The sequence below is a fragment of the Mobula hypostoma genome, chromosome 30 (assembly GCF_963921235.1).
Source record: "Mobula hypostoma chromosome 30, sMobHyp1.1, whole genome shotgun sequence".
Classification (NCBI taxonomy): domain Eukaryota; kingdom Metazoa; phylum Chordata; class Chondrichthyes; order Myliobatiformes; family Myliobatidae; genus Mobula; species Mobula hypostoma.
In genome coordinates this window covers 13410121-13435822 of record NC_086126.1, presented here as the reverse complement: position 1 = coordinate 13435822, position 25702 = coordinate 13410121, and the positions used below count along the sequence as shown (strand labels likewise).

Here is a 25702-nt window from a genome sequence, read left to right as displayed (position 1 = left end):
GTGGGGACTGGCAGAGATTGTGGGGGTGGTGGGAGCATTGCTGGAAGTTCAAGAAATCAATGTTCATGCCATCAAGTTGGAGGCTACCCAGATGTTGTTCCTCCAACCTGAGTGTGGCCTCATCACAGCAGTAGAGGAAACCATGGATAGACATATCAGAATGGGAAAGGGAGGTGGAATTAAAATGGATTGCCACTGGGAGATCCTAATTTTTCTGGGGAAGTGGTGTTCCAATCTACATCAGGTCTCACCGATATACAGGAGGCCACAACAGCAGCCCTGGACACAGTAGATGACCCCAACAGACTCATGGGTGAAGTGTCACCTCACCTGGAAGGACTGTTTAGAGCCCTGAATGGTAGTGAGGGAGGAGGTGTGGCACTTGTTTTGCTTGCAAAGATAATTGCCAGGAGGGAGATCGGTGGGGAACGACGAATGGACAAGGGAGTCGTGTAGGGAGCGATTCCTGTGGAAAGCAGAGAGTGGGGGGGGGGGGGAGAGAGGAGGGAAAGATGTGCTTGATAGCAGGATCCTGTTGGAGATGGCAGAAGTTGTGGAGAATTATGTGCTGGACTCGGAGGCTGGTGGGTTGGTAGGTGAGGACAAGTGGAAACCCATCCCTGGTAAGGTGGCGGGAGGATGGAGTGAGAGCAGACAAATGGGAAATGGAAGAGATGTGGTTGATGGTGAAGGAAGGGAAGCCCCTTTCTTTGAAGGAGGACATCTTTGTTCTGGAATAAAAAGCCTCAACCTGAGAGCAGATGCAGCGGAGATGGAGGAATTGAGAGAAGGGGATGGCATTTTTACCAGTGACAGGGTGGGAAGAGGTACAGTCCAGGCAGCTGTGAGGGTCTATTGCCTCCCTCTGGTGCTCCTCCCCCATTTTCTTGCTTCCATGGCCTCCTGTCCTTTCCTATCAGATTCCCCCTTCTCCAGCCCTGTATCTCTTTCACTAATCAACTTCCCAGCTCTTCACCCATCACCTTGTGTTTCTTCCTCCACTCCCCCACCTCTTAACTCTGACTCCTCATCTATTTTTTCTCCAGTCCTGCTGAAGGGCCTTGACCCGAAACGTCGACTGTACTCTTTTCCATAGATGCCGCCTGGCCTGCTGTGTTCCTCCAGCAATGTGTGTGCGTTGCTTGGATTTCCAGCATCTGCATATTACATCCTTGCTTTTAGATTCTAGTCCTCTGGAAATGAATGCTAACACTGCCTTAGACTTCCTCACGACAGACTCAACCTGCAAATTAAATTTCAGGAATCCTGCACGAGTCCCTTTGCACCTCAGATTTTTGTATTTTCTCTGCATTTAGAAAATAGCCTACACTTTTATTTCTTCTACCAACGTGCATGACCATACACTTCCTGACACTGTATTCCACAGATGCTGCCCGACCCACTGAGTTTCTGCAGCATCTGCAGTCTCTAGTGATTGCTTCCCTCTGTCTCCTAGCTATCCTTCCCCCTTTTCAGATGTCATTCCCCTCTCCTGATGAGGGAAGTTGTGAAACGGCAGCTGTTTGGTGCCGACAGAGGATTGAGAGGCTGAATGGCCTCTGGAGGTCAATAGAGAGACCAAATGGCCTTCAAAGAGGTCAATTGGCCTCAGTGGCATGGGATCGAAGGACTGAGAGGCCTCCTACAGAAGGGTTTCGAGGGGTCAAGGGGTTTCTGTAGGACTGATTCGATCAGCCTCAGTGGGATGGGATTGAGGGGTGGGAACGCAGATCTCTCTGGCCCATGGTCTGGAGTTGGTACAGGGGGTCTGCTGGTTGGATTCACACATGGCAGAGGCTGGGCCGGCACACAAAGCTGGCAATTGCCTCAGGACTGGCCCTCACCTCTCTTTTTGTTCTGATCCCCACAGCAACTCAACAACATCAGCGCCATGCTGGTGCTGGCCAAACAGGTGACCGGTCCGCAGGAGTTTGTCCTGGATCTGGAGATGGTGACTGTCAACCCGCTGATGTCCTACCAGTCGAGCTCCGTGCTAAGGCTGACCATAGACGTGGGTGCTTACTCCTTCTAGGGAGAGAGGGGCGATGGAGCGAAAGAGATCTTTAACAAAGACTGTTTGTGACCTCTGCTCTGAATCTCTGAGTACTTGTCCCTTGTAGTTCTTTCATCGATAAACTCTGCTGAAGTCAAAAAATTTATTATTCCTCTCAACCCCATTCTCCTGCATTCTCCCTTTGACGCCCTGACTAATCAGGAACCCATCAATCTCTTTATTTCCAGAGGCTGTGCCCTCTGCTCCTAAGTCAACTCAATGAAAGGAAACATCCTCTCCATGCCCACTCTTATCAATATTCCATAGGTTTCAATGAGATCTCTTCCCCCACGCCTTAGCTAATCGGGATATACAGCACCATTTTATTGAGCGGAGAGATTGCACAAGACACACGAGTCTATTATATATGGGGGCAGGGTGAGAGGGGCCTGTAGTCAGCGTAACACTACTAGAGTGTGAGCGAGCCGGGTTCAGTTCCTGCTGCTGTCCATAGAGAACGTGCACCTTCTCTTTGCCACCACATAGATTTCCTCCCGGTGCTCCGTTTTCCTCCCACGTTCCAGCCGTACGGGTTAACTGGTCACATGGGTGTAGTTGGGTGGCGCACTGTATCTCTAAATAAAAGAAATATTAACCCTACCCCAATTCCATTTAATTCTTTCCAAATGCTACAGTACTGATCGCGGACACTGTTCACGCTTAATGTCCTGAAACGTCGATTTACTCTGCTCCCCGACCTGACCTACTGAGTTCCTCCAGTGTTTTGTAGCTCTGGATTTCCAGCGTCTGCAGAACTTTTTGTGATTACAGTTAATGTTCTTGTTCCGAGGCCTCGTTTAACGACGGAACTTTCATTAGTTCTCCCTCTTGACCTGCCGAGACGTGTTTCAGATTTTACCTCAGGTTCCCAGCAGCTGCAGATGCACAGGTTGGGAACCTTCGGGTCCCATTGCTCCCCCTCACCTCCCCCCAGGCTCGAAGGAAAACAGGTCACAGGCCCGTCCACGCACTGAACCTTTATTTTGTTTCCGTTCAAAACAGTTCAATAGCACCTGGCTCTGCTTCACTGCCTCAGCCCCGGGCCGGGTCCAGAAACGTCCCCAACTCGCTCATGGGGGACAAATCTCCGACAGAGCCAGGGGCGAGGGTGGGGGGAGAATGCCAGCGCAGAGCACACTGTCACTTCTATAACCTCACGCACAAAGCACAGACATCACAAACAACGCACGGTAAATGTACCTCACGCACAGTCCACGGGACCACATCACAGACGGGGCGACAAAGACCTCACAATGATTTCTGAATACATTAAACACTTAACACGAACAGCAACAAGCACTAACTTTGTAAATGCAAACACATCACATGGAATAAAGCTACAGTTCCTGGTATCCGGGCCCAGTCGGTGGTCGGCCTGGCCTCGCATCAGCTCTGTCTCTCCCACCCTGCAACGAAGAGAAGTGGGATTCCACCTGCTCTCCCGGAACAGGAGGAGGGCCAGCTCATTGCATGCCCTGGGTAACTTTTCCATGAGAGAGAAGAGGAGGTTAATTGGTAACAAGGACCACATGATCGCAGGACTTGGGAATCGGAGAGTCAGAAACTTTGACAACAGACAGAGATATAGAGAGACGGGGGGGGCGGATAGAGAGACAGACAGACAGAGAGGGACGGAGTGAGAGACAGGGAGGAGAGGGAGTGAGAGAGAAAGATGGAGAGGCAGAGAGAAATGGAGGAGAGAGAGGGAGAAAGAGAGGAAGGAAGGAGAGTGCGGGGAGAAGGGGAGAAAGAGCTGGAAAGACAGAGGCAGAGTGAAAGAGGAAGAGATGAAGGAGAAAGAGACGGAAAGGAAGAGAAAGGGACAGGGAGAAAGGGGGAAGGAGAGTGGGGGGGGAGAAAGGGAGAGAGACAGGCAGGGAAAGGGGATGAGAGAGATAGATAGAGACATCTGACAGACGGTTCCTGAGGGGAGAGAATGGTATCCCTTCCCCGAACTTGGGTTGTTTGCGTATAAAACCAGCACAGGCATTGATGGCTGTGTCAGTGTAAGGATAGCACTGTGGTTCAGAATGAAACCTTTATCAGTGGCCATTCAGAATCAAAGCCTCCATTTACTCTAAAAATATGGTCCACGCCCAAAACGACGCAAAGACCTTCCGTTTAACTCATGATATTTTGTTTTTAAAAAAAAACATCGCTCCACCCCACCGGGGAAACGGTGGGCTGGATCTGTCTCTAAAAACAAGGTCTCGGGGCACTTCACAGCTAAAATCCGCGACCGAGTCTCCAGCTCCTTCTGGGATTTGAAGGAGCGGCTTGGTGCCCGACTCCGGGTCAAGGCAACGTCTTGAGAAACAGGATGAGAGGCGACGTGTCTGTAGATTCTGCGCACCAAGGATTCACCGGCTTCCCTCAGGGAACTGGGGGGAAGTGAAAGGGAGGGAATGGGGGGTGAGGGCTGGGGATGGAGGAGAGGGTAGGGGCAATAGGCCGAGAACTTGGTTCCATTTGATAGCAGCTCCTCGGGGTGGGTGGGGGAGGTCTCCCTCGATGGGTGACAGTCGGGTTCCCTCCGGCAGGTCTCACAGCAGTTGCTGGCAGTGCTGGTTCAGCAGAGTGGCCCCTCCGTGCAGTACAGCTGTGACACGGTCTTGCTCAGAGCTGGGCCCAGGTTCCTGTGGCGGGGAGAAGGGCAGGGAGTGGCTTTACCACCGTGCAGACGGACACAGACTGCACAACACTGTCAGTTAACGGGCAGGGCGGGCATTGCGGGGAGCGGGAGGCTGAGGGGTTTACCCCGATCAGGGTGCCCACAGTCAGGATTGACTTCCCCTTCCCGCTGTACAGCCAGGCCCACCCTCTCGATACAATGCTCTGTCCCCACTCCACCCCTCCGTCAATCCCAACCCCTCCCTAAACATCTGTGCCAGCCCCCAAGCTCCTGAGCTTTGGGAGCTCCGGCTGTGGAGGGGGGCAGGTGCAGAACCTGAGATCGGGCTGTCGGGGGTGTGAGACTCCATGGACAGTGCGGTCAGTGTGGTCAGTATGGACCATGTAGACACTGTGCCCAGTGTGGTCAATACAGCCAGTGCGGCCAGTACAGACAGTACGGTCAGTGTGGTCAGTAGAGACCATGTAGACATTGTGCCCAGTATGGTGACTACAGACTGTGGTACTCACCACTGGGGGCTCTGAGACCCTGTGGTCAGTATGGACAGAGCAGTCACTACAATCAGTGGTACTCACCGCTGGGGGCTCTGAAAGCCTGTGGTCAGTATGGACAGTGTGGTCAGTACGGACAGTGTGGTCAGTACGGACACTGTGGTCAGTACGGACAGTGCGGTCAGTACAGACTGTGGTACTCACCGCTGGGGGCTCTGAAAGCCTGTGGTCAGTACGGACAGTGTGGTCAATACGGACAGTGCGGTCACTACAGACTGTGGTACTCACCGCTGGGTGCTGCCACACTTGATGTTAGAAAGTAGCTTCTCCCGCCCCACTGCGGTTGGACACGCCTCATAGGCTTTCATCAGGCTGTCAATCAGAAGCGGAGTGTCAGTGAGTCCACCAATGGACGGCTCAGATCACAGTCAGGCAACCAACCAGAAACACTTGGCCCTGAGGCGCCTGGACTGTTCACTCCCATTCAGTCCATCCCAGCGCCGGGACTTTGCAGCAAGTTACAACACGGACTGTTCAGCCCTTTCAGTCCATGCCAGCTCCCAACAGGGAAATCCCCATCAGTCCCGATCTCCCACTGCCTACAGTATCTCAAACCACCTCTGCCTCTTCTTGCAGCTTAGAAGATACAACAGTACAGCACAGGAAAAGACTCTTCACCCACAATGTCTGTACGAAACATGGTGTGGAATTAAACTACAGAGGGAAAGGACAGTCAGCAATTCAAATGGAGAGTCCACAGCAGGGATTCTTAACCTGGGGTCCATGAATTTGGATGGGAAAAATATTACGTCTTTATTTTCACTAACCTCTAACTGAAATTTAGCATTTCCTTCAGTTATGAACGTAGGCAACAAGCCCGTGTAGTATTAGCAGTACCTGTGGCTTTGTCACCAATGGAAATTGCAGATATTTTCATACCACGTTGCAATTGCTACAAATATCGTTTACAGCCACTACTTCGAAATTACGGTCATCATTAGACCTGCCACTGTACTGAGCACGACCATGTGTGTGGCTTCGTCAAAGACCACCCCACAGTTTAATGTTCTTATTCAAACTCAGCGACAACAGTCTCCACACTGGAATGTCTCGTTATCTAATAGGTTAATAAAGCACATACATTACTATATCATGAATTTGAGTTTTTAAAATATTTTGATAACTGTTTTTCAATATAATTGGTTTCTTTTATTTGTATATGTGTTTTATTTTCTACATTTAAATATATTATTCTGAGAAGCAGTCCTTGGAATCAGGATCAGAATCAGAATCAGGTTTAATACAGAAACATAGAAAACTACAGCACAATACAGGCCCTTCGGCCCATAAAGCTGTGCCGAACATGTCCTTACCTTAGAAATTACCTAGGGTCACCCACAGCCCTCTATTTTTCTGAGCTCCATGTACTTGTCCAGGAGTCTCTTAAAAGACCCTATCGTATCCGCCTCCACCACCGTCGCCGGCAGCCCATTCCACGCACTCACCACTCTCTGCGTAAAGAACTTACCCCTGACATCTCCTCTGTACCTACTTCCAAGCACCTTAAAACTGTGCCCTCTCGTGCTAGCCATTTCAGCCTTGGAAAAAGCCTCTGACTAACCACACAATCAATGCCTCTCATCATCTTATACACCTCTATCAGGTCACGTCTCATTCTCTGTCGCTCCAAGGAAAAAAGGCCAAGTTCACTCAACCTATTCTCATAAGGCATGCTCCCCAATCCAGGCAACATCCTTGTAAATCTCCTCTGCACCCTTTCTAAGGTTTCCACATCCTTCCTATAGTGAGGTGACCAGAACTGAGCACAGTACTCCAAGTGGGGTCTGACCAGGGTCCTATATAGTTGCAACATTACCTCTCGGCTCCTGAACTCAATCTCACGGTTGATGAAGGCCAATGCACTGTATGCCTTCTTAACCATACAGTCAATCTGCGTAGCAGCTTTGAGTGTCCTATGGACTCAGAACCCAAGATCTCTCTGATCCTCCAGACTGCCAAGAGTCTTACCATTAATACTATATTCTGCCATCATATTTGACCTACCAAAATGAATTACCTCACACCTCACTCAATAGTAACAGGGACATCGAGGAGCAGATAGGGAGACAGATTCTGCAAAGGTGTAATAATAACAGGGTTGTTGTGGTGGGAGATTTTAATTTCCCAAATATTGATTGGCATCTCCCTTGAGTGAGGGGTTCAGATGGGGTGGAGTTTGTTAGGTGTGTTCAGGAATGTTTCTTGACACAATATGTAGATAAGCCTACAAGAGGAGAGGCTGTACTTGATCTGGTATTGGGAGATGAACCTGGTCAGGTGTCAGGTCTCTTAGTGGGAGAGCATTTTGGAGATAGTGATGACAATTCTGTCTCCTTTACCATAGCATTGGAGAAGGATAGGATCAGACAAGTTAGGGAAATGTTTAATCGGAGTAAGGGAATATCAGGCGGGAACTTGGAAGCATAAATTGGAAACAGATGTTCTCAGGGAAATGTACAGAAGAAATGTGGCAAAAACATCCCCGACCTTTCTGTCATCAGCAAATTTACTAACCCATCCCTCCACTTTCTCATCCAGGTCATTAATAAAAATCACAAAGAGAAGGGGTCCCAGAACAGATCCCGAGGCACACCACTGGTCACCAACCTCCATGCAGAATATGACCCATCTACAACCACTCTTTCCTTTCTGTGAGCAAGTCAATTCTGGATCCACAAAGCAAGGTCCCCTTGGATCCTATGCCTCCTTACTTTCTCAATAAGCCTTGCATGGGGCACCTTATCAAATGCCTTGCTGAAATCCATATACACTACATCTACTGCTCTACCTTCATCAACGTATTTAGTCACATCCACAAAAATTCAATCAGGCTCTTAAGGCACGACCTGCCCTTGACAAAGCCATGCTGACTATTCCTAATCATATTATGCTTCTCCAAATGTTCATAAATCCTGCCTCTCGGGATCTTCTCAATCACCTTACCAACCACTGAAGTAAGACTCACTGGTCTATAATTTCCTGGGTTATCCATACTCCCTTTCTTGAATAAGGGAACGACATCTGCAACCCTCTAATCCTCTGGAAACTCTCCCACCCACAATTGAGCCCGAGGCTCAGCAATCTCCTCCCTCGCCTCCCACAGTAGCCTGGGGTACATCTCATCTGGTCCCGGAGACTTATTCAACTTGATGCTTTCCACAAGTTCCAGCACATCCTCTTTCATGCTCAAGCTTTTCAGTCCACCATATGTCATCCCTACAATCGACAAGATCCTTTTCTGTAGTGAATACTGAAGCAGAGTATTCATTAAGTATCTCTGCTACCTCTTCTGGTTCTATAAACATTTTTCCACTGTCACACTTGATTGGTCCTATTCTCTCATGTCTTATCCTCTTGCTCTTCACATACTTGTAGAATGCCTTGGGGTTTTCCTTAATCCTGTCCACCAAGGCCTTCTCATGGCCCCTTCTGGCTCTCCTAATTTCATTCTTAAACTCCTTCCAGCTAGCCTTATAATCTTCTAGATCTCTATCATTACTCAGTTTTTTGAACCTTTTGTAAGCTTTTCTTCTTGACTAAATTTTCAACAGCCTTTGTACACCACGGTTCCTGTACCCTACCATCCTTTCCCTGTCTCATTAGAATGTACCTATGCAAGTATTCTTAGAGATGGTATATATAATTATCTGGAAAGACGGGGTCTGATTAGGAACAGTCAACATGGAGTTGTGTGTGGAAGGTCATCTTTGACAAATCTTATTGAATTTTTTTGAAGAGGTTACTAGGAAAGTTGATGAGGGTAAAGCGGTGGATGTTGTCTATATGGACTTCAGTAAGGCCTTTGACAAGGTTCCACACGGAAGGTTAGTTAGGAAGGTTCAATCGTTAGGTAGTAATATTGAAGTAGTAAAATGGATTCAGCAGTGGCTGGATGGGAGATGCCAGAGAGTAGTGGTGGATAACTGTTTGTCAGATTGGAGGCCGGTGACTAGTGGTGTGCCTCAGGGATCTGTACTGGGTCCAATGTTGTTCGTCATATCATTAATGATCTGGATGATGGGGAGGTAAATTGGATTAGTAAGTATGCAGATGATACTAAAAGATTATTATGTTATTATGTGTATGCATAATAAAGAACTTCAGTTCCCAGCAGGCAATGCAGGCACTTCACCTGGAAGTGGAAGCTTCATTGGTGACCTGGTCATGCGCACTCAGTGTTGAACAATTCTGTAATAAAATATTCTAGCGTTTGACCAAGCCAAGTTTGTCTTTATTAAGAACAAACATAACATAGTATCAGAAATAGGATATAACAGGCTATTTGGAAGAGGGTTGGGAGTCTGAAGTTACTGTTGTCTGAGAACAGGGACTTGAATTCTGCTGCAGCACCCTCTAAAGGAGACCGTGTATTGTGATTGGATGAACTCTGTTGGGAGAACTGGCTTGGGTTTTGTCCAAGGAATCTGTTGCAAATTATCACTGTACTGGTTGACTGGTGGAAAAAGTTTGGATTCATTTTATAAAGTTCCCGGAGCAGCTTCTGTTCATATTTTTGATGTTTCCTTGCCTGCGTATCCAACTCCTAGCTCGTGCAAATACATACAGTCTGGTTTAAGACACTGCACATTCTCAGAAAGACACAGACATTAATGTACCAAATGCAAGCAATATACACTGTGGAAACAAATAGTAGACCGAAAAGGATCATTAAACCACCTCAGAGACTGACTGCAAGTTGATGAGTGGAAAAGGGACTGGCTACAAAATATAGCTGTTTTTGTTGGAAAGGATTATTGTTTCTTGCAGGTTTATGAGGACATAGCATCATGTTTGTTATTATGTGTGTACACAATAAAGAACTTCAGTCTCCAGTGGGCAATGAGGGCAGTTCACCCGGAAGCGGAAGCTTCGTTGGTGAGCTGGTTGCATAAGGTCAGTGTTGAACAGCTCTGTAATAAAATGCCCTTGAACTTACCTATGCCAAGTTTGTCCTTCTTAAGAATGAACATAACACACACCTGGCGACGGAGTCATAGTGGTTCAGAATGGCCACAGCTTTCTCTCCACTGATCCCGTTAATCTGCATCAGCTGCTTAGCAAAGACCTCCTTCACAGTCTGCGCCTGGAAGACAGCAGAGCCATCCAACAGGCAGCTTTAGACGCAGAAAAAAAACGTCAAAGGGCATCATTACTTATTTAAGGATTGGTGGCGCAATGGGGAGAGCTGGTGCCAGAGACCCGGGACCGATCGTGACCTTTCGGGGACGCTGCAGTTCACTTTCTGCGAATTGCTTGTTTACTTGTTAAAATTCTTGTTGCACAATTTGTTCTTTTCTCATGCACGGTCTCTGTTTTTTGCCTATTCTACTGCGGTTCTTTGTTTGTGGCTGCCTGCAAGAAGATGAATCTGAAGGTTGTACACGTTATACATACATTGAAAATAAATTGACTTTGAACTAGTAATTTGTTATGCCCACACTGTACTGCTGCCACAAAACAACAAATTTCATGACCTACATCAGCGATAATTGTGCTGTTAATATTTCACTAATATTTGAGTAATCGATGTATTGTTTGATTAAGATTTCTTGCTCATTTAAATAACTCATTGTGGGTTATACGTACGAATACGTGAATTGCATATGTCATCGCGCCTCCCTTGAAGTAAACTCGAAGTTAGACCTGCTTTTCAGACTTCCGTATCTTTCTTTGAATTAGTTTAATGTTTTAAAGTTACAAAGGAGAACAATAATAATCCTGATTCTGGCGGTGACCAGGTAAACAGAGCAGGGTCTAATACTGACATGGTCCAAGTAAGCAGGGAACGTGCAGGTAACTGGGCACAGGAGTTGCCCAGGGAACTGGCCAGGGTCCAGGTAAATAGGAGATGCCCAGGTGAACAGATTGGATCAAGACACTTCAGGAGGGAGGGAGCAACGACTCTAATTGAATGTGTGGCTTCAGACTGCAAGGGGAAGGTTTGGGGGGTGGGGTGCAGGTGCTGGTAAACAGGGGAAGGAGCAGGTGTCACTCTGAACTGAAAGGTTAAGTGAGCTAGGGATTTTCACTTTAAAGAAGGGTACGAGGTGACTTGACAGATCTCTCGTTTGCTGCTCCCTGGGGAAGGCCCCTGTGTCTGGATGGTCTTCCTCTCTCCCACAATGCTGTTGGAGGATGTTATTGAAGCTCTGGGAGTCCGATTTATGAATTGGACTGTGGATCTCCTGGACTTCTTCAGTTTTGTGTTTTATATTCTGTGATTTTGCCTGTTCTTTCTCATTGCGGTTTGGGCGATTTGTTTTTTTTTCGCACGGGGGTGGGTTTGGGGTTTCAATAGGTAAATTTAATATCAGAGAAATGTATACAATACACATCCTGGAATTCTTTTTTCTTCGCAAACATCCATGAAAACAGAAGAGTGCTCCAAAGAATGAACAGCAGTTAAACGTTAGAACCCCAAAGGCCTCCCGCAGTCTGCACCATTTCTTTTGCGGGGGGGGGGCAGGTTTGATGTTCTTGTGCAGTTGGTGCAATTTGCTTTTTTTTTTGCATGTGTGGGGTGGGGGAGGGAAGGGTTGATGTTCTTGTGCCGTTGGCACAATTCGTTTTTTTTCTGCATGGGGGTGTGGGGTGGTAGTGATGTTCTTGTGCAATTGGCACAAGGTTTTTTTCCTGCACATGGGGGGGAAGAGGGCAGGTTTGATGTTCTTGGGCTGTTGGCATGATTTTTTTTCTTTCTGCCAGTGGGGGGGGGCAGGTTTGATGTTTTCCTTTGAACGGCTTCCATGGTTTTCTTTGTTTTGTTTTGTGGCTGTCTGGAGAAGACAAATCTCAGGGTTGTATACGGCATACTTTGATTACAAATGTACCTTGAACCTTGAAGTGTGTAAGATTACAAGGGGCATTGATCCTGGGCTCTTCTTCCCAGGGCGGCAATGGCCAAAACCAGGGGAATCCTTTCTGGATGAGTGGAGGTAAGTTTGGGGCGGGGGGGGGAATGTCAGAGGTAAATCTAAGTTTTATACTGAGGGTGGTGGGTGCCTGGAATGCGCTACCTGAAGTGATGGTAGCGACAGCTACATAGAACAGTACAGCATCAAAACAGACCCTTCAGCCCACAATGGTGTGCTGACCCACCTAAAAAGTAAATTTAAAAACCCCCAAAACGAATCCCTCTTATTTACACAATGTCCATGACCACCCCCCATCTTCTTCACATATGCGTGCCTATCTAAATGTCTCTTAAAAGTCTCTAATGTATTTGCCTCCACCACCATACCAGGTAGTGCATTCCAGAGTACTCTCTTGAGTAAAAAACTTACCCCTCACAGCCCCCTCCCACCTTCAATGCATGCCCTTTGAAAACACTTAAACTTATGTAGGCACATGGATGAAAGGAAAAAAAACAGAGGGTTATGGGCTGGGTAGGAGGGAAGGGTTAGATAGATCATGGGAGTCGGTTGAAAGGATGGCACAACATTGTGGGCTGAAGGGCCTGAACTGCACTGTTCTATGAGGGGAAGAGTGAAGTTGGTAGAGGGGTGGTGGGAGAAGGATGCAAACCGACCTCAGGAATATGCGGAAGAACTGAGCGAGTGGGCGAGAATGTGGTAGGTGGGAAAACCCAATGAAAACTCCCAAAGCACAGGGCGGTGTTGACGGTCAAAGCGGTGGGGCTGCACACGAGTCTCTGAAGGCCAGCGTCCAGGGAAGGCAGGTGATTAGTGAGGCCCAACGATGAGGGGATTTGAGTTCAGGGGGTGCAGAGATCCTACACAGAGCCTTGCTGAGACCGCAGGGGGAGCACAGTGGACAGATTAGGTCTCTTCGTCCGATAGCGGACGTATTGGTCACAGGCGGAGTGCTGCAGAGATTGAACGGAGCGGCCCCACGAGATGGCAGGCCCTCCACATGAGGAGGGGTTCAGTAGACTGCGACTGCAAGAGATTCTGCAGATGCTGGAAATCCAGGGCCACACTCACAAAAATGCTGGAGGATCTCAGCAAGGTCAGGCGAACAGTGGGGAATAAACAGACGATGTCTCTACTTCCTGAGGAGACTGAGGTCCTTTAACATCCGTCGGATGATGCTGAGGATGTTCTACGAGTCTGTGGTGGCTAGTGCTATCATGTTTGCTGTTGTGTGCTGGGGCAGCAGGCTGAGGGAAGCAGACACCAACAGAATCAACAAACTCATCCGTAAGGCCAGTGATGTTGTGGGGATGGAACTGGACTCTCTGACGGTGGTGTCTGAAAAGAGGATGCTGTCCAAGTTGCATGCCATCTTGGACAATGTCTCCCATCCACTACATAATGTACTGGGTGGGCACAGGAGTACATTCAGCCAGAGACTCATTCCTCCGAGATGCAGCACAGAGCGTCATAGGAAGTCATTCCTGCCTGTGGCCATCAAACTTTACAACTCCTCCCTTGGAGGGTCAGACACCCTGAGCCAATGGGCTGGTCCTGGCATAATTTACATATTACTACTTAATTATTTATGGTTTTATATTGTTATATTTATACTCTGTTCTTGGTTGGTGCAACTGTAACGAAACCAAATTTCCCTCGGGATCAATAAAGTATGTCTATGATGTCTTGGGCCAAGGCTCTTCATCAGCACCAGTGTTTTTTCTGTTTTACGTTCTACGGAGCAGGTGCACAAGGGTGGAGAGTTCAGGGTAAAGACTGTGTGCAGAAGAACAGCCGAGCGAAGGGATGTTATGCCCGCACGCAGGGCTGACAGGATGGGGCAGAGTCAGCGAGAGAGGAGGGGGAGAGTTAGTGAGAGGGCAGAGGGACAGAGCGGGCATTTCAGAGGGACACTGGATGGATTGAGGGACCCAGAGCTGTGCTTTAGAAAGTGCAAAAGGAGAACAAAATGGTGAGATAGTATACATGGCCCATTCAGAAGTCTGATGGTGGAGGGGAAGAAGCCGTTCCTGAATCGTCGTGCGTGCCTTCAGGCTCCTGATGGTGGCAATGAAATGTTGTGAGTGGTGGGGGTCCTTAATGATGGATACCACCTTCTGGAGACGTTCTCGATGGTCGGGAGGCTAGTGTCCACGATGGGGCTGGCTGAAAACTCAAACTCACAACCCTCTGCAGCTGACGTGATCCCAGCAACCTCCCACCCCCCACACTCACCCTGTTCTTCATGGCTCCTTCATTGAAGTCGCTGAAGGTCAGCAGGACGCAGGTGTTGGAGTCCGTCTCCCCCTTGCTGCAAGCTGCCTGCTCCTCCTTCCTGCAGCTGACCAGGGTCTTCTGCTGTTGGGGGTAGAGAGGGAAGGCACGGTATGTTAACAGCCTCTCTGCTCTGCAGCCCCATGTGAAGCCTCTACCCCTCCCCTCCTTCTGCAAACCCCTGCATGGGAGAGAGGAGGCTGACCTCTATAAGTTGCCAGCACCCTCTCTTACACCACTCTCCTGAACCAGCGTGGATAATTTCACTCACCTCAACTCCAAACTGATTCCACAACCTACAGACTCACTGTCAACGGCTCTACAACTCATGTTCTCAGTCTTTTTTTACTTTATATACTTTATACTTTATTGTCGCCAAACAATTGATACTAGAACATAGAATCATCACAGCGATATTTGATTCTGTGCTTCCCACTCCCTGGGATTACAAATATTAGATATTAAAAATAGTAAAATTTGTAAATATTAAAAATTTAAATAATAAATCATAAATAGAAAATAGAAAAATGGGAAGTAAGGTAGTGCAAAAAAACCGAGAGGCAGGTCCGGATATTTGGAGGGTACGGCCCAGATCCGGGTCAGGATCCGTTCAGCAGTCTTATCACAGTCGGAAAGAAGCTGTTCCCAAATCTGGCCGTACGAGTCTTCAAGCTCCTGAGCCTTGTCCCGGAGGGAAGAGGGATGAAAAGTGTGTTGGCTAGTTTTTCTATTTATGTGTGTTTTTTCTATTTATTCTTTCATTCATTTATCTGTCTTCCTCTCTATCTAAGTCTCTATTTATCTATCTCCCTGTCTATCTGAGTGTCTGTCTGTCTGTCTCTATCTCCCTATCTGTCTGTATCTATCTTTCTATCTGTGACTATCTATCTATCTCTTTATTTATCCATCTATCTTTCTGTCTATCTCTCTATCTGTCTGTATCTATCTTTCTATCTGTGTCCATCTCTCTATGTTTACCTGTTTATCTCTTTATCTGTATTTCTAACTTTCTGTCTATCTATCTCACTATCGGTTTGTCTGTCTGTGTCTATCTATTTCTTGATCTATTTATTTATCTATCTATCTATCTATCTATCTATCTTTTCTATCAATCTATTTGTATTCGCACAGTTTGTCTTCTTTAGTACATTGGTTGCTTGTCAGTCTTTCCCATCAATTCTTCCGGATTTCTTTATTTGCCTGCAGGGATGTGGCTCTCAGGGCAGTGTATAATGATGTATTATAACATTTCAATTGGCTGGGGAAAAGGCAAACCCTTGTTACACAGGGGGATCCCTGCTGGAGCTGTCAGCTTCCCCCTCTGGTTTTCTATCGAGTTACGTTAAGAATGCCGTCTCCCAGACAGGCAGCCAGCAGCGAAGTGTGCACACCTGCCTCCCTCCACTCTGTTGTCGCAAGCCAGGCTCCCAAGAAAAGCATGCTATCTGACGCGCTACCGGGGGAGTACACTGGGCGGACAGAGGACGCGAGTCAAGGACGTGCTTAAGTCTGCCCGCAAAAGCCCGGCCAACTCTCGCTCCAGGAGTGGGAGGAGAGCGGCGCACTGCTTCAGGAGGGCCCAGGGTATCGTCACGGATACCTCCCACCCAATGGTTTCGGTAACTGCTGCCCTGTGCTAGCTGTCTATGCACTTCATCATCTATCGAGTCACCTCTCGTCCTCCTTCGCTCCAGAGAGAGAAGCCCTAACTCGCTCAACCTGTCTTCATAACACCTGCTCTCTAATTCGAGAAAGTCTCCTCTGTACCCTCTCAAAAGCTTCCACGTCCTTCCTATAATGAGGCAAACAGATCTGAAAGCAGTGCTCCAAGTGTGGTCTAACCAGAGTTTTATAGAGCTGTAACATTACCTCTCGGCTCTTCGACTCAGTTCCAACTCACTGTACGCCTTCTTAATCACACTAGGAACTTGCAGACTGGGAACTGGTCAGCACTGGTGAAAGTGACCGTGCCCACACTGAGGAGAATACCACATGGGCAGGTAAGCCAGGACGGGTAAGGATTTCCTTCAGAGATGGAAGAGGTTTATGACAACACACAGATTCGTAGCCGCGGTTTGTTTCTTTATCTGACTCCGGACTAATGCGGACGGGTTTTTACAGAGGTGGTCTCACAACCAGCTCCAGCCCTCAAGCCTGTTCCGCGTACCCAGACCTCACAGGATCCGACCGTTCCGTCGCAGGTTCACTGCTGACGACTGGTGGACACGATCTCACAGTTCTGGGTTCAATCGTTCCCAATCCCTAGCGGGTGTGTGCACGCGCACACGTGTGTTTCCTGGGTAGTCCGGTTCCCTCCCACGCCCCAATGAGGTGCGGGGTCAGTGGGTGAGGGGGTAGGAGCTGATGGGAATGATGGGAGCATAGATTTGAACGGGACTGATGAAATTTGCTCTGAACTGACAGAGCCGATGAGTGGGGAGGGTTCTTTCTGTGCCGTGGAGCCTACGGGGTGTATAAACACCGGTGTGCACCTACCAGGTACAGGTTCTGCAGGTATCTGGTCATGATGGTGAGGTAGGCGGCCGACTCCTTCACGTCCTTAGTCCGCTTGACAAAGAATCCATCCACAACCTGGCAGCGACAACATACAGAGGGTTGGTCAGATACACATCCCACAGAGCGGGGCGCTGGCAGCCTAGGACACCATGAAAGGAAGGTCGTGGGTGGGTGGGGGGTGGTGGTCAGAGTGCCGAGACTGCTGAGTCAGCAGGTGTTTCCGAAACGTCCACCCGCCCAGGAACTGCAGGAGCGTCAGGCAGAGCCTGTGAGGAAGACGGGCTGGGAAAAAACCGGTACATAGAGGGGGAACGTAATGAACAAGGCTCTCTTGCATTCTGCAAAGGAAGGAGCAAGAGGAGAAAGGAACAGAGGGAGTCAAGAGTGGTGGCGGGAGGTCAGAGGAGAGAGAGAGGGGGCAAGAGAGAGGAGGGGAGCGAGAGGGGAAGGGGGAGGGGGAGAGAGAGGGGAAGGGGGAGGGGGGAGAGAGAGGGGAAGGGGGAGAGGGGGGAGAGAGGGGGGGAGAGAGGGGAAGGGGAGAGAGGGAAGGGGAGAGAGGGAAGGGGGAGAGAGGGAAGGGGAGAGAGGGAAGGGGGAGAGTTGGGAGAGAGGGGGAGGGGGAGAGAGGGGGAGGAGGAGAGAAGGGAGGGAGAGAGGGGGAGGGAGAGAGGGGAAGGGGAGAGAGGGGAGGGGGAGAGGGAGAGAGGGGAGGGGGAGCGAGGGGAAGGGAAGAGAGGGGAGGGGGAGAGAGGGGAAGGGGAGAGAGGGGAGGGGGAGAGAGGGGGAAGGGGAGAGAGGGGAAGGGGAGAGGGGAGAGATGGAGAGCGAGGAAGAGGGGGAGGGGGAGAGGGGGAGAGAGGGGAGGGGAAGAGAGAGGACGAGGAGAGAGGGAGGGGGAGAGAGGGAAGGGGAGAGAGGGAGGGGGAGAGGGGGAGAGAGGGGAGGGGGAGAGGGAGAGAGGGGAGGGGGAGAGAGGGAGAAGGGGAGAGAGGGGAGGGGAGAGAGGGGAAGGGGAGAGAGGGGAGGGGGAGAGAAGGGAAGGGGAGAGAGGGGAAGGGGAGAGAGGGAGAGGGGAAGGGGGAGAGAGGGGGAGGGGAGAGAGGGGAAGGGGAGAGGGGTAGGGGAGAGAGGGGAGGGGGAGAGGGGGAGAGGGGAGGGGGAGTGGGGAGGGGGGGAGAGAGGGAAGGGGAGAGAGGGAAGGGGGAGAGAGGGGAGGGGGAGAGAGGGAGAGGGGAAGGGGGAGAGAGGGGGAGGGGAGAGAGGGGAAGGGGAGAGGGGTAGGGGAGAGAGGGGAGGGGGAGAGGGGGAGAGGGGAGGGGGAGTGGGGAGGGGGGAGAGAGGGAAGGGGAGAGAGGGAAGGGGGAGAGAGGGGAGGGGGAGAGAGGGGAGGGGGAGAGAGGGGAGGGGGAGAGAGGGGGAAGGGGAGAGGGGAGGGGGAGAGAGGGGAGGGGGAGAGAGGGGAGAGGGAGAGGGGGGGAGGGGGTTGGGGAGGGGGAGGGGGAGAGAGGGAAGGGGAGAGAGGGAAGGGGGAGAGAGGGGGGAGGCGGAGAGAGGGGAAGGGGAGAGTGGGAGGGGAAGAGAAGGGAAGGGAAGAGAGGGGAAGGGAAGAGAGGGGAGGGGGAGAGAGGGGAGGGGGAGAGAGGGGATTCACCCCCCAACCACCAGGCTCTTGAACCAAAAGGGATAACTTCACTTGCCTCCTTATTGAAATGTTCCTACTCACTTTCAAGGACTCTTCATCTCATGTACTTGATATTTATTATTATTTCTTTCTGTTTGTATTTGCAGTTTGTTATCTTTTGCACATCAGTCGAACGCCCAAGCAGATCCGGTCTTTCATTGATTCTGTTGTGGTTATTATTCCATTGTAGATTTATTGAGCAGGCACACAAGGAAATGAATCTCAGGGTTGTATATGGTGACATATAGGTACTTTGATAATAAATTTACTTTGAATTTTGTACTAATCGCCCTGACTGAGGAGCCTGATGGTTGAGGGATAATAACTGGTGGTGCGAGTCCTGAGGCTCCCTGCTGGCAGCGGCGAGAAGAGAGCGTGTCTGGGGGTGGGGGAGATAACTAACCCTGAGAATGATTTTCCAAAGACAGTCCAAAGAAAAATGAAGAAATACAATAGAATTCATGAGAAACTATGTTTAGACGATGACTGACAAACATCCAGGGTGCAAAACTGTGCAATAAATACAAGTAAATAAATAACACTGAGAACAGGAGTTGTAGAGCGGTGAGTTTAGGGGATGAATTGCCAGAAGCAGTGGAGGCATTTAAAAGATATCTATACAAGCGCATGGAGCGGTTTAGAGGGACACAGAAGCCCGAGTGTTGGGTACCGAGGCGATGGTCAGGCTGTTTTCACTCACTGTCCTGCAAATACTTACTCCTTTCTCTGTGGAGATCTGATCTGGCTGCTGGTGCGATGAACTGGGGACCGAGGCTTCGGCCTACTCTGGCTGCTCTGGGAGCGGACCTGGGACTCAGTCTGGTTCAGGACGTCCACACTCGCTCCTTGCTTCCTACTTCTGCCTTCGCGCGCCCCCCCCCCCCCGTTCCCCACATCTGCGGAGACTTCACTCCCGACGGCGAAGGAGCCAAAGTCTTCCCGGGCCGCGGGGAGTGCCGCCGGTCCCGAGCTGCTCACCTGGGTGTTGACAATGGCCTGTTGCAGCGTGCTCTCCGGGAGGCTCAGGTGCTTGACGAAGCTGCAGTCCTCCACCAGATAGATGCGATTCCTCAACCCACAGCGCTTCATCCGGAACTGCAGAAACAGGCAGTCAGATGCTCGCTCAGCGCTGCAGACCAGAGACCCGGGTTTGATCCCGGCCGGCCGCCGGTGGTGTGTACGGGTGTGTGAGAGTGAGAGAGAGACAGAGGAAGACTGTAAGAGACTGTGAGAGAGGGAGTGTGTTGCAGTGTGAGAGAGATTGTGACAGGGAGTGTGAAAGAGGCAGTGTGTGAGTGTGCGAGAGAGGGGGGAGAGTGCGAGGGGGGGTGAGAGTGCGAGAGGGGTGAGAGTGCGAGAGAGGGGGTGAGAGTGCGAGAGGGGTGAGAGTGCGAGAGAGGGGTGAGAGTGCAAGAGGGGTGAGAGTGTGAGAGAGGGGGTGAGAGTGCGAGGGGGGTGAGAGTGCGAGAGGGATGAGAGTGCGAGAGAGGGGGTGAGAGTGCGAGAGAGGGGTGAGAGTGCAAGAGGGGTGAGAGTGTGAGAGTGCGAGAGAGGGTGTGAGAGTGCGAGAGAGGGGGTGAGAGTGCGAGGGGGGTGAGAGTGCGAGAGGGGTGAGAGTGCGAGAGGGGTGAGAGTGCGAGAGAAGGGGTGAGAGTGCGAGAGAGGGGTGAGAATGCCAGAGGGGGAGAGAGTGTGAGAGAGGGGGGTGAGAGTGCGAGAGGGGGTGAGAGTGCGAGGGGGGGTGAGAGTGCGAGGGGGGGTGAGAGTGCGAGGGGGGTGAGAGTGCGAGAGGGGTGAGAGTGTGAGAGAGGGGGTGAGGGTGCGAGAGAGGGGGTGAGAGTGCGAGAGGGGGGTGAGAGTGCGAGAGAGGGGGTGAGAGTGCGAGGGGGGTGAGAGTGCGAGAGAGGGAGAATGTGTGAGAGATTGTGAAGGAGGAAGAGTGTGTGAGAGATTGTGAGAGGGAGAGTGTGAAAGAGTGTGTGAGAGATGGAGTGTGAAAGAGTGTGTGTGAGAGAGGGAGTGTGAAAGAGTGTGTGTGTGAGAGAGAGAGAGTGTGAAAGAGTGTGTGAGAGATGGAGAGTGTGAAAGAGTGTGAGAGAGATTGTGAAAGAGTGTGTGAGAGAGGGAGTGTGTGAAAGAGTGTGTGAGAGAGCGAGTTTGAGTGTCCGTGTGCGTGTGGAACTTGCACAGTCTCTGTACAACCTCCTGCTTTGGCCCCCCCCCCCCCAGGTACTCTGGTTCCCGTTCACATCCCAGGGATGGGCAGGGAAGGTTCAGTGGGGCCACCGGTTGTTGTAAACTGCTCCCCCCCACACCCGGTGTCTGGGTTATAAGAGTTGATGGGCATGTGGAGAGAAGGAAACAGGACCGGTGCAAACCGGTGGCTGACGGTCAGCACGGGCTTGGTGGGCTGAAGGGACTTGCTGGTGTGACGTTTGACCGACCTGGGAAAGCACACTGAGGCAGGCTACACCATGGGGAGAAGCGCAGCCACAAACACTCAGGCTCAGGCACACACGTCCACCACCCTCCCCTCACTCACGTGGTGAGGGCACTCTGCCAGCTTCAGTCAGCTCATTACCAAGCTCCCTCAGTTACCGATCAGCAACAGCATGGCGAGAGGGCTTGGGACTCCAGCCATGGATGAACAGGCCCCACAGACGGCTGCCCCAGCACGCGATGACTCTCCTCACCTTCTGCTCCCGGAAACGGCCATCCACAATGCTGCCACACAAGTCGTCCATCCTCTTCCTCTCCACCACGTAGTCCAGGACCAGCTCCCGGGGGCGGAATGGGTGAGGCTGCCCTGCAACGGCAACACCGGGGGGTGCGGTGAGGAATGGAGTGAAGCTGCACAGAGAAAGAGAGCGAGGGGGGATAGAGTAGGGGAGAGGGAGTAGAGGAGAGAGCGAGAGGGGAGGAGAGGGAGGGTGGAGTGGGGGCTGGGGAGAGAGGGGTGGAGAGAGTGGGGAGAGGGGGTAGAGAGAGGGGGAGGTTGGGAGGAGAGAGGGAGTGGAGAGGGGGGAGAAAGTGGGGGAGGGAGGGAAATGGGGAACAGGGAGAGGGACAGAGAAAGAAAGGGAGGGAGAAAGACACAAATGGAGACAGACAGACAGAAATAGGAGAGAGAGAAAGAACGAGAGAATAAGAGAGAGAGAGAATGAGAGATCGAGAGAGAGAGAACAAGAGAGAGAGAGCGAGAGAACGAGACAGAACGAGAACGACTCCTGTAGCAGTACCTGGACTGTGCTGCACCCTCTCTCGGGCCACCCACAGGAAGTCCCCAACGTGAAGCTTGCGAACGTCGAAGTTGATTTTGTTTTTCCGCAGCTCAGTCACCAGCTCCCGCTTCCTGTGACTTGCCCCCCTGAAGGAAGAGTAGACTGACAGTCAGGGGTGGGGGTAATGGGAGAGGGAGCCTGCCCGCAGGGTAACGGGGTGGTGGTGGGGGGGAGGTCCGAGCTCTCTGCGCGAGTCTGTCCCCTCCGCGGCCCATCCGGGAAAACAGGAGGAGGGAGCAAAACTCAGCTGACCCCTTAAGACCACCCACCCCCCATTCATGTGTGGCAGCACCACGACCATGTTGGTCCCCTTGCACTACGACGGGCTTCTTTTATAGAATTTCAATCAGGTGTTTGACAAACACCGGAAAATCTGCAGATGCTGGAAATCCCAAGCAACACACACACACAAAATGCTGGAGGAACTCAGCAAGTCAGGCTTCATCTGTGGAAAAGAGTAAACAGTGAACCTTTCGAGCCGATACATCCAGTGGTACGGAGGGCTCTGGTCCAGGTGTGGGCAGAACAGGCTAGATGGGCCAAAAGGCCTGTCCTGTGTAAGTGCCCCGAGGGGCCACTCAGAGAAACAGCCCTTCGGCCCACTGACTCCGTGCTGGCCATCAACCACCCATTTACACTGATCCCAATTTATTCACTCACCCCCCCCATTCTACCCATCACCCACACGGGGGGGGGGGCAATTGACAACACTACCCTGCATGTTGTCAGAATGTGGCAGGGAAGCAGAGCAGCCGGGGGGTGGGGGGAGAATCCACCCGGTTATGGGGAGAACGTGTGAACCTCTTACACACATGCACATGCCCAGGGGTCACGATCGAATCAGCGTCTGCAGAGCTGCAAAGCATTAACTCTCTGAGAACGACGATGAGACGGAGTACAGAGAGGAAGTGGGGTGTAGGTCGAAGAGAACAACAACCGCAGTCTGGACATGCAGAAGACCACGGAAATGACTGCGGTCTTTAGGAAGGTGCAGATGAACCATCCCCCTCTTTGCAAACATGGCTCCTCCGTACACAGAGCTCAGTGAACCAGGTTCCTGGGAGCTCACATCATGATGACCTTACCTGGTCCCTTAATATCACCTCCCTGAACAAGAAGGCACAGTAGCACCTCCACTTCCTGAGGAGAGTGAGGCACGCAAGGCTCCCCCACCTCCCCCATCTTAACTGGATTTTACAGGAGCATCATCGAGAGCATCCTGACAAGTTGCATCTCCATCTGGTCTGGGAGCTGCCGAGCATCGGACCGGAAGCCCCTACAAAGGACCGTGAGAACAGCCGAGAGGATCATAGGGGTCTCCCTACCGTCCATCGGGGACGTTTATCAGGAGTGCTGCATACACAGGGCCCTCAGTATTATCAAGGATCCCACCCGTCCATCCAGCATCCTCTTTGACTTTCTACCATCAGGCAGGAGACTCCGATGCGTAAAGACAAGAACGGTCAGGATGGGAAACAGTTTCTTCCCTCAGGCCGTCAGGCTTCTGAACTCCCTGCCGCATCGTATTCAAAGTGTCACTGGTTAATCTGTTCCGTACCTTACAACATTTAACTTACGCATTTCAGTTTGTTATTTATATGTGATTCACCTGTAGATTTTATCCTTATCTTCATAAGTTATTGTGTGTGATGTGTACTTTGCTTTACACCCTGGTCCGCAGAAACGTTGTTTCCTTTGACGGTATACGTGTATATAGTTAAATGACAATAAACTTGACTGCCCATTAGAGAACGTCGGGACCAGCGCATCACTCTCCCTGATTATCAGGCAGCTAGCCATCAGTAAGTGCCTGTGGTTGTGAAAATGCAGGGTCCCAGCCCAGTGTCAGAGAGTTAGCACACCAGAGGAGCCAGGGGGTGAAAGACAGTGAGTGTTAGTGAGGGGGGACATAGAAACAGGAGGAGGGAAGGAAGGGAAGGGTGGGGGCGGGGAGTGCAGGAGGCAAGGAGGGGCATGGGAAAGTGGGCAGTGAGAGGGGCGGGTAGAGAGAACCGGCAGGAGGGGCGAGGGAGTGGAGAGACCAGGCTGCGAGGGGCGAGGGAGAGAGAGGGAGGGGAGAGGGGGAGGGAGAGGGAGGGAGGAGGGAGGGGGAGGGAGGGGGAGGGAGGGAGGGGGAGAGAGAGGGAGGAGAGAGAGAGAGAGGGAGGGAGGGAGGGAGGGAGGAGGAGAGAGATAATGAGAAAGAATATGACCGACCGGGTGGCAGGGGGTAAGAGAGAGAGCGCGTGACCGGGAAGCGAGGGGTTGAGAGAGTGTGGTCAGGCAGCAAGGGGGTATAGAGAAGGGAGGGGAGAGAAAGAGACAGAAAGAAAATGTGAGCGAGAGAGAGAAAGAGAAAGAAAAAGAGAGAAAGAGAGAAAAAGTGAGAGAAAGAGAAAGGGAGAAAGGGAACAAACAGGCTGCGGCGTGGGAAGAGAGCAAACGGTGAGGGACAGGGTGAGAGAGCTGGCGATGAGCGAAGGGGCAGGCAGTGTAGGATGGGTAGAAAGAACCGCTGGAGAGAAGGCTGTCATGAGCGCAGGGGGTGTGAAAAGGAACAGTGAGAGTGCAGGCGGATGGGGGGCGGGGGTGAGGGACGAGGGCAAGCGTGTTGAAGCAAGCGACAGGGCCACCTTGCAGATGACAGAATAGAGAGCTGTCACGAAGGAGTTATGAACAGCAGTTAAGCCCCCACCTCTTCAACGTGTGGACCACCGGACTGGGTGAGGGGGGGGGCGGGTAAGGGGAATCTCCCGTCTTACGTACGCCGTCGTCTCGATGAAGTCGATGCACAGCACCACGTCGAACTCCCCCGGCCGCAGCGTGAATTCGGGGATGTGCGTGAAGGCGGGCTGCCGGTCCTGTGAGGCTCTGGAACTTGTCGTCTGGACTTCTGCCGGCGCCCAGGCGTCGGCCAACGAAAATCCGGTCGATCCGGCGGTCTGTCCTTCGCCAGAGCCCGCGGGCAAGTGCGGCAGCTGGACTACACCGGCACTGGAGTTGGGGGGGGGAGGGGGAGCAGGGAGAGAGAGCGGGAGAGGAGCTGATCATCACCTCACGGGAACTCCCCCCACCACCCACCCAATCACACCTTCACCTTCAACACTGGCCCCTCAAGTATTCTAACAGTCACTGCCGCTGCCTCTCAGCACTGGCGACCCAGCTTCGAACCCCACCCCTGCTGCTGTCTGTCTGCAGGTGGAGCTTGTGGGACGAGCTGCCAGAGAAAGCGGAGGATGCTGGTACCAGTTTATTACCCCCGTGGCCGCGTGGATTTCCCCCAAGTGCTCCAGTTACCTCCTACATCCCCAGCCACGTGCCAGGAGAGCCGTAAATCACTCCTAGCGCAGGACGGAACAGGAAGTCAGGGGTCGCTTTTATTTTGCAGAGAGTGGTGAGTGTGCCACAGGGGTGGTGGAAGAGGCCCCCAGGGCATTAGGGGCATCTAAGAGACTCTTAGAGAGGCACCTGCATGATAGAATAATGGAGGGCATGTGGGAAGGAAGGGTCAAGTTGATCTTAGAGTAGGTTAAAAGGGTTAGCACAGCATTATGGGCTGAAGGGCCTGAACTGTACATTTTTGTTTATTTAGTGATGCTTCAAGGAACAGGCCCTTCTGGCCCAGCAACCCACCGATTTAACCCCTAGCCTAATCACAGGACAACTTACAATGACCAATTAACCTACTAACCTGCACGTCTTTGGCCTGCGGGCACCCACGCGCGCACTGGAAGAACGTGCAAACTTTCTTAAGAAAGGACGCCGGAACTGATCTCCGAACTCCGGCGCCCCGAGCTCTAATCGCGCCGCGCTAACCGCTCCGCTACCGTGGCGCTCCAAT

The 25702-nt window shown here is 51.4% G+C and overlaps 2 protein-coding genes across 4 annotated transcripts in view; one reads left to right on the top strand and one right to left on the bottom strand.

Annotated features, from left to right (window-relative positions):
• Positions 1-2654, top strand: part of efemp2a (EGF containing fibulin extracellular matrix protein 2a) — a 37920-nt gene extending 35266 nt beyond the window's left edge. Inside the window, exon 11 of the mRNA XM_063036398.1 lies at positions 1871-2654. Within this exon, the coding sequence (XP_062892468.1) occupies positions 1871-2032 (162 nt within the window). The 3' untranslated portion in view covers positions 2033-2654. The remainder of the gene's footprint in view (positions 1-1870) is intronic.
• Positions 2655-2848: 194 nt separating this feature from the next.
• The window catches only part of mus81 (MUS81 structure-specific endonuclease subunit), a 64002-nt gene continuing 41148 nt past the window's right edge, over positions 2849-25702 (bottom strand). For 2 of the 3 annotated variants that reach the window (XM_063036391.1, XM_063036389.1), the window contains 9 exons: positions 24628-24855; positions 21820-21947; positions 21274-21386; positions 19559-19675; positions 16879-16974; positions 14344-14466; positions 10216-10319; positions 5465-5548; positions 2849-4689 (listed from right to left, as the gene is read on the bottom strand). In XM_063036391.1, coding sequence (XP_062892461.1) covers positions 4623-4689; positions 5465-5548; positions 10216-10319; positions 14344-14466; positions 16879-16974; positions 19559-19675; positions 21274-21386; positions 21820-21947; positions 24628-24855 — 1060 coding nt within the window. In that variant the 3' untranslated portion in view covers positions 2849-4622. Of the gene's footprint in view, positions 4690-5464; positions 5549-10172; positions 10320-14343; positions 14467-16878; positions 16975-19558; positions 19676-21273; positions 21387-21819; positions 21948-24627; positions 24856-25702 lie in introns of all 3 variants that reach the window. The other variant, XR_010016437.1, reaches the window with a different exon arrangement.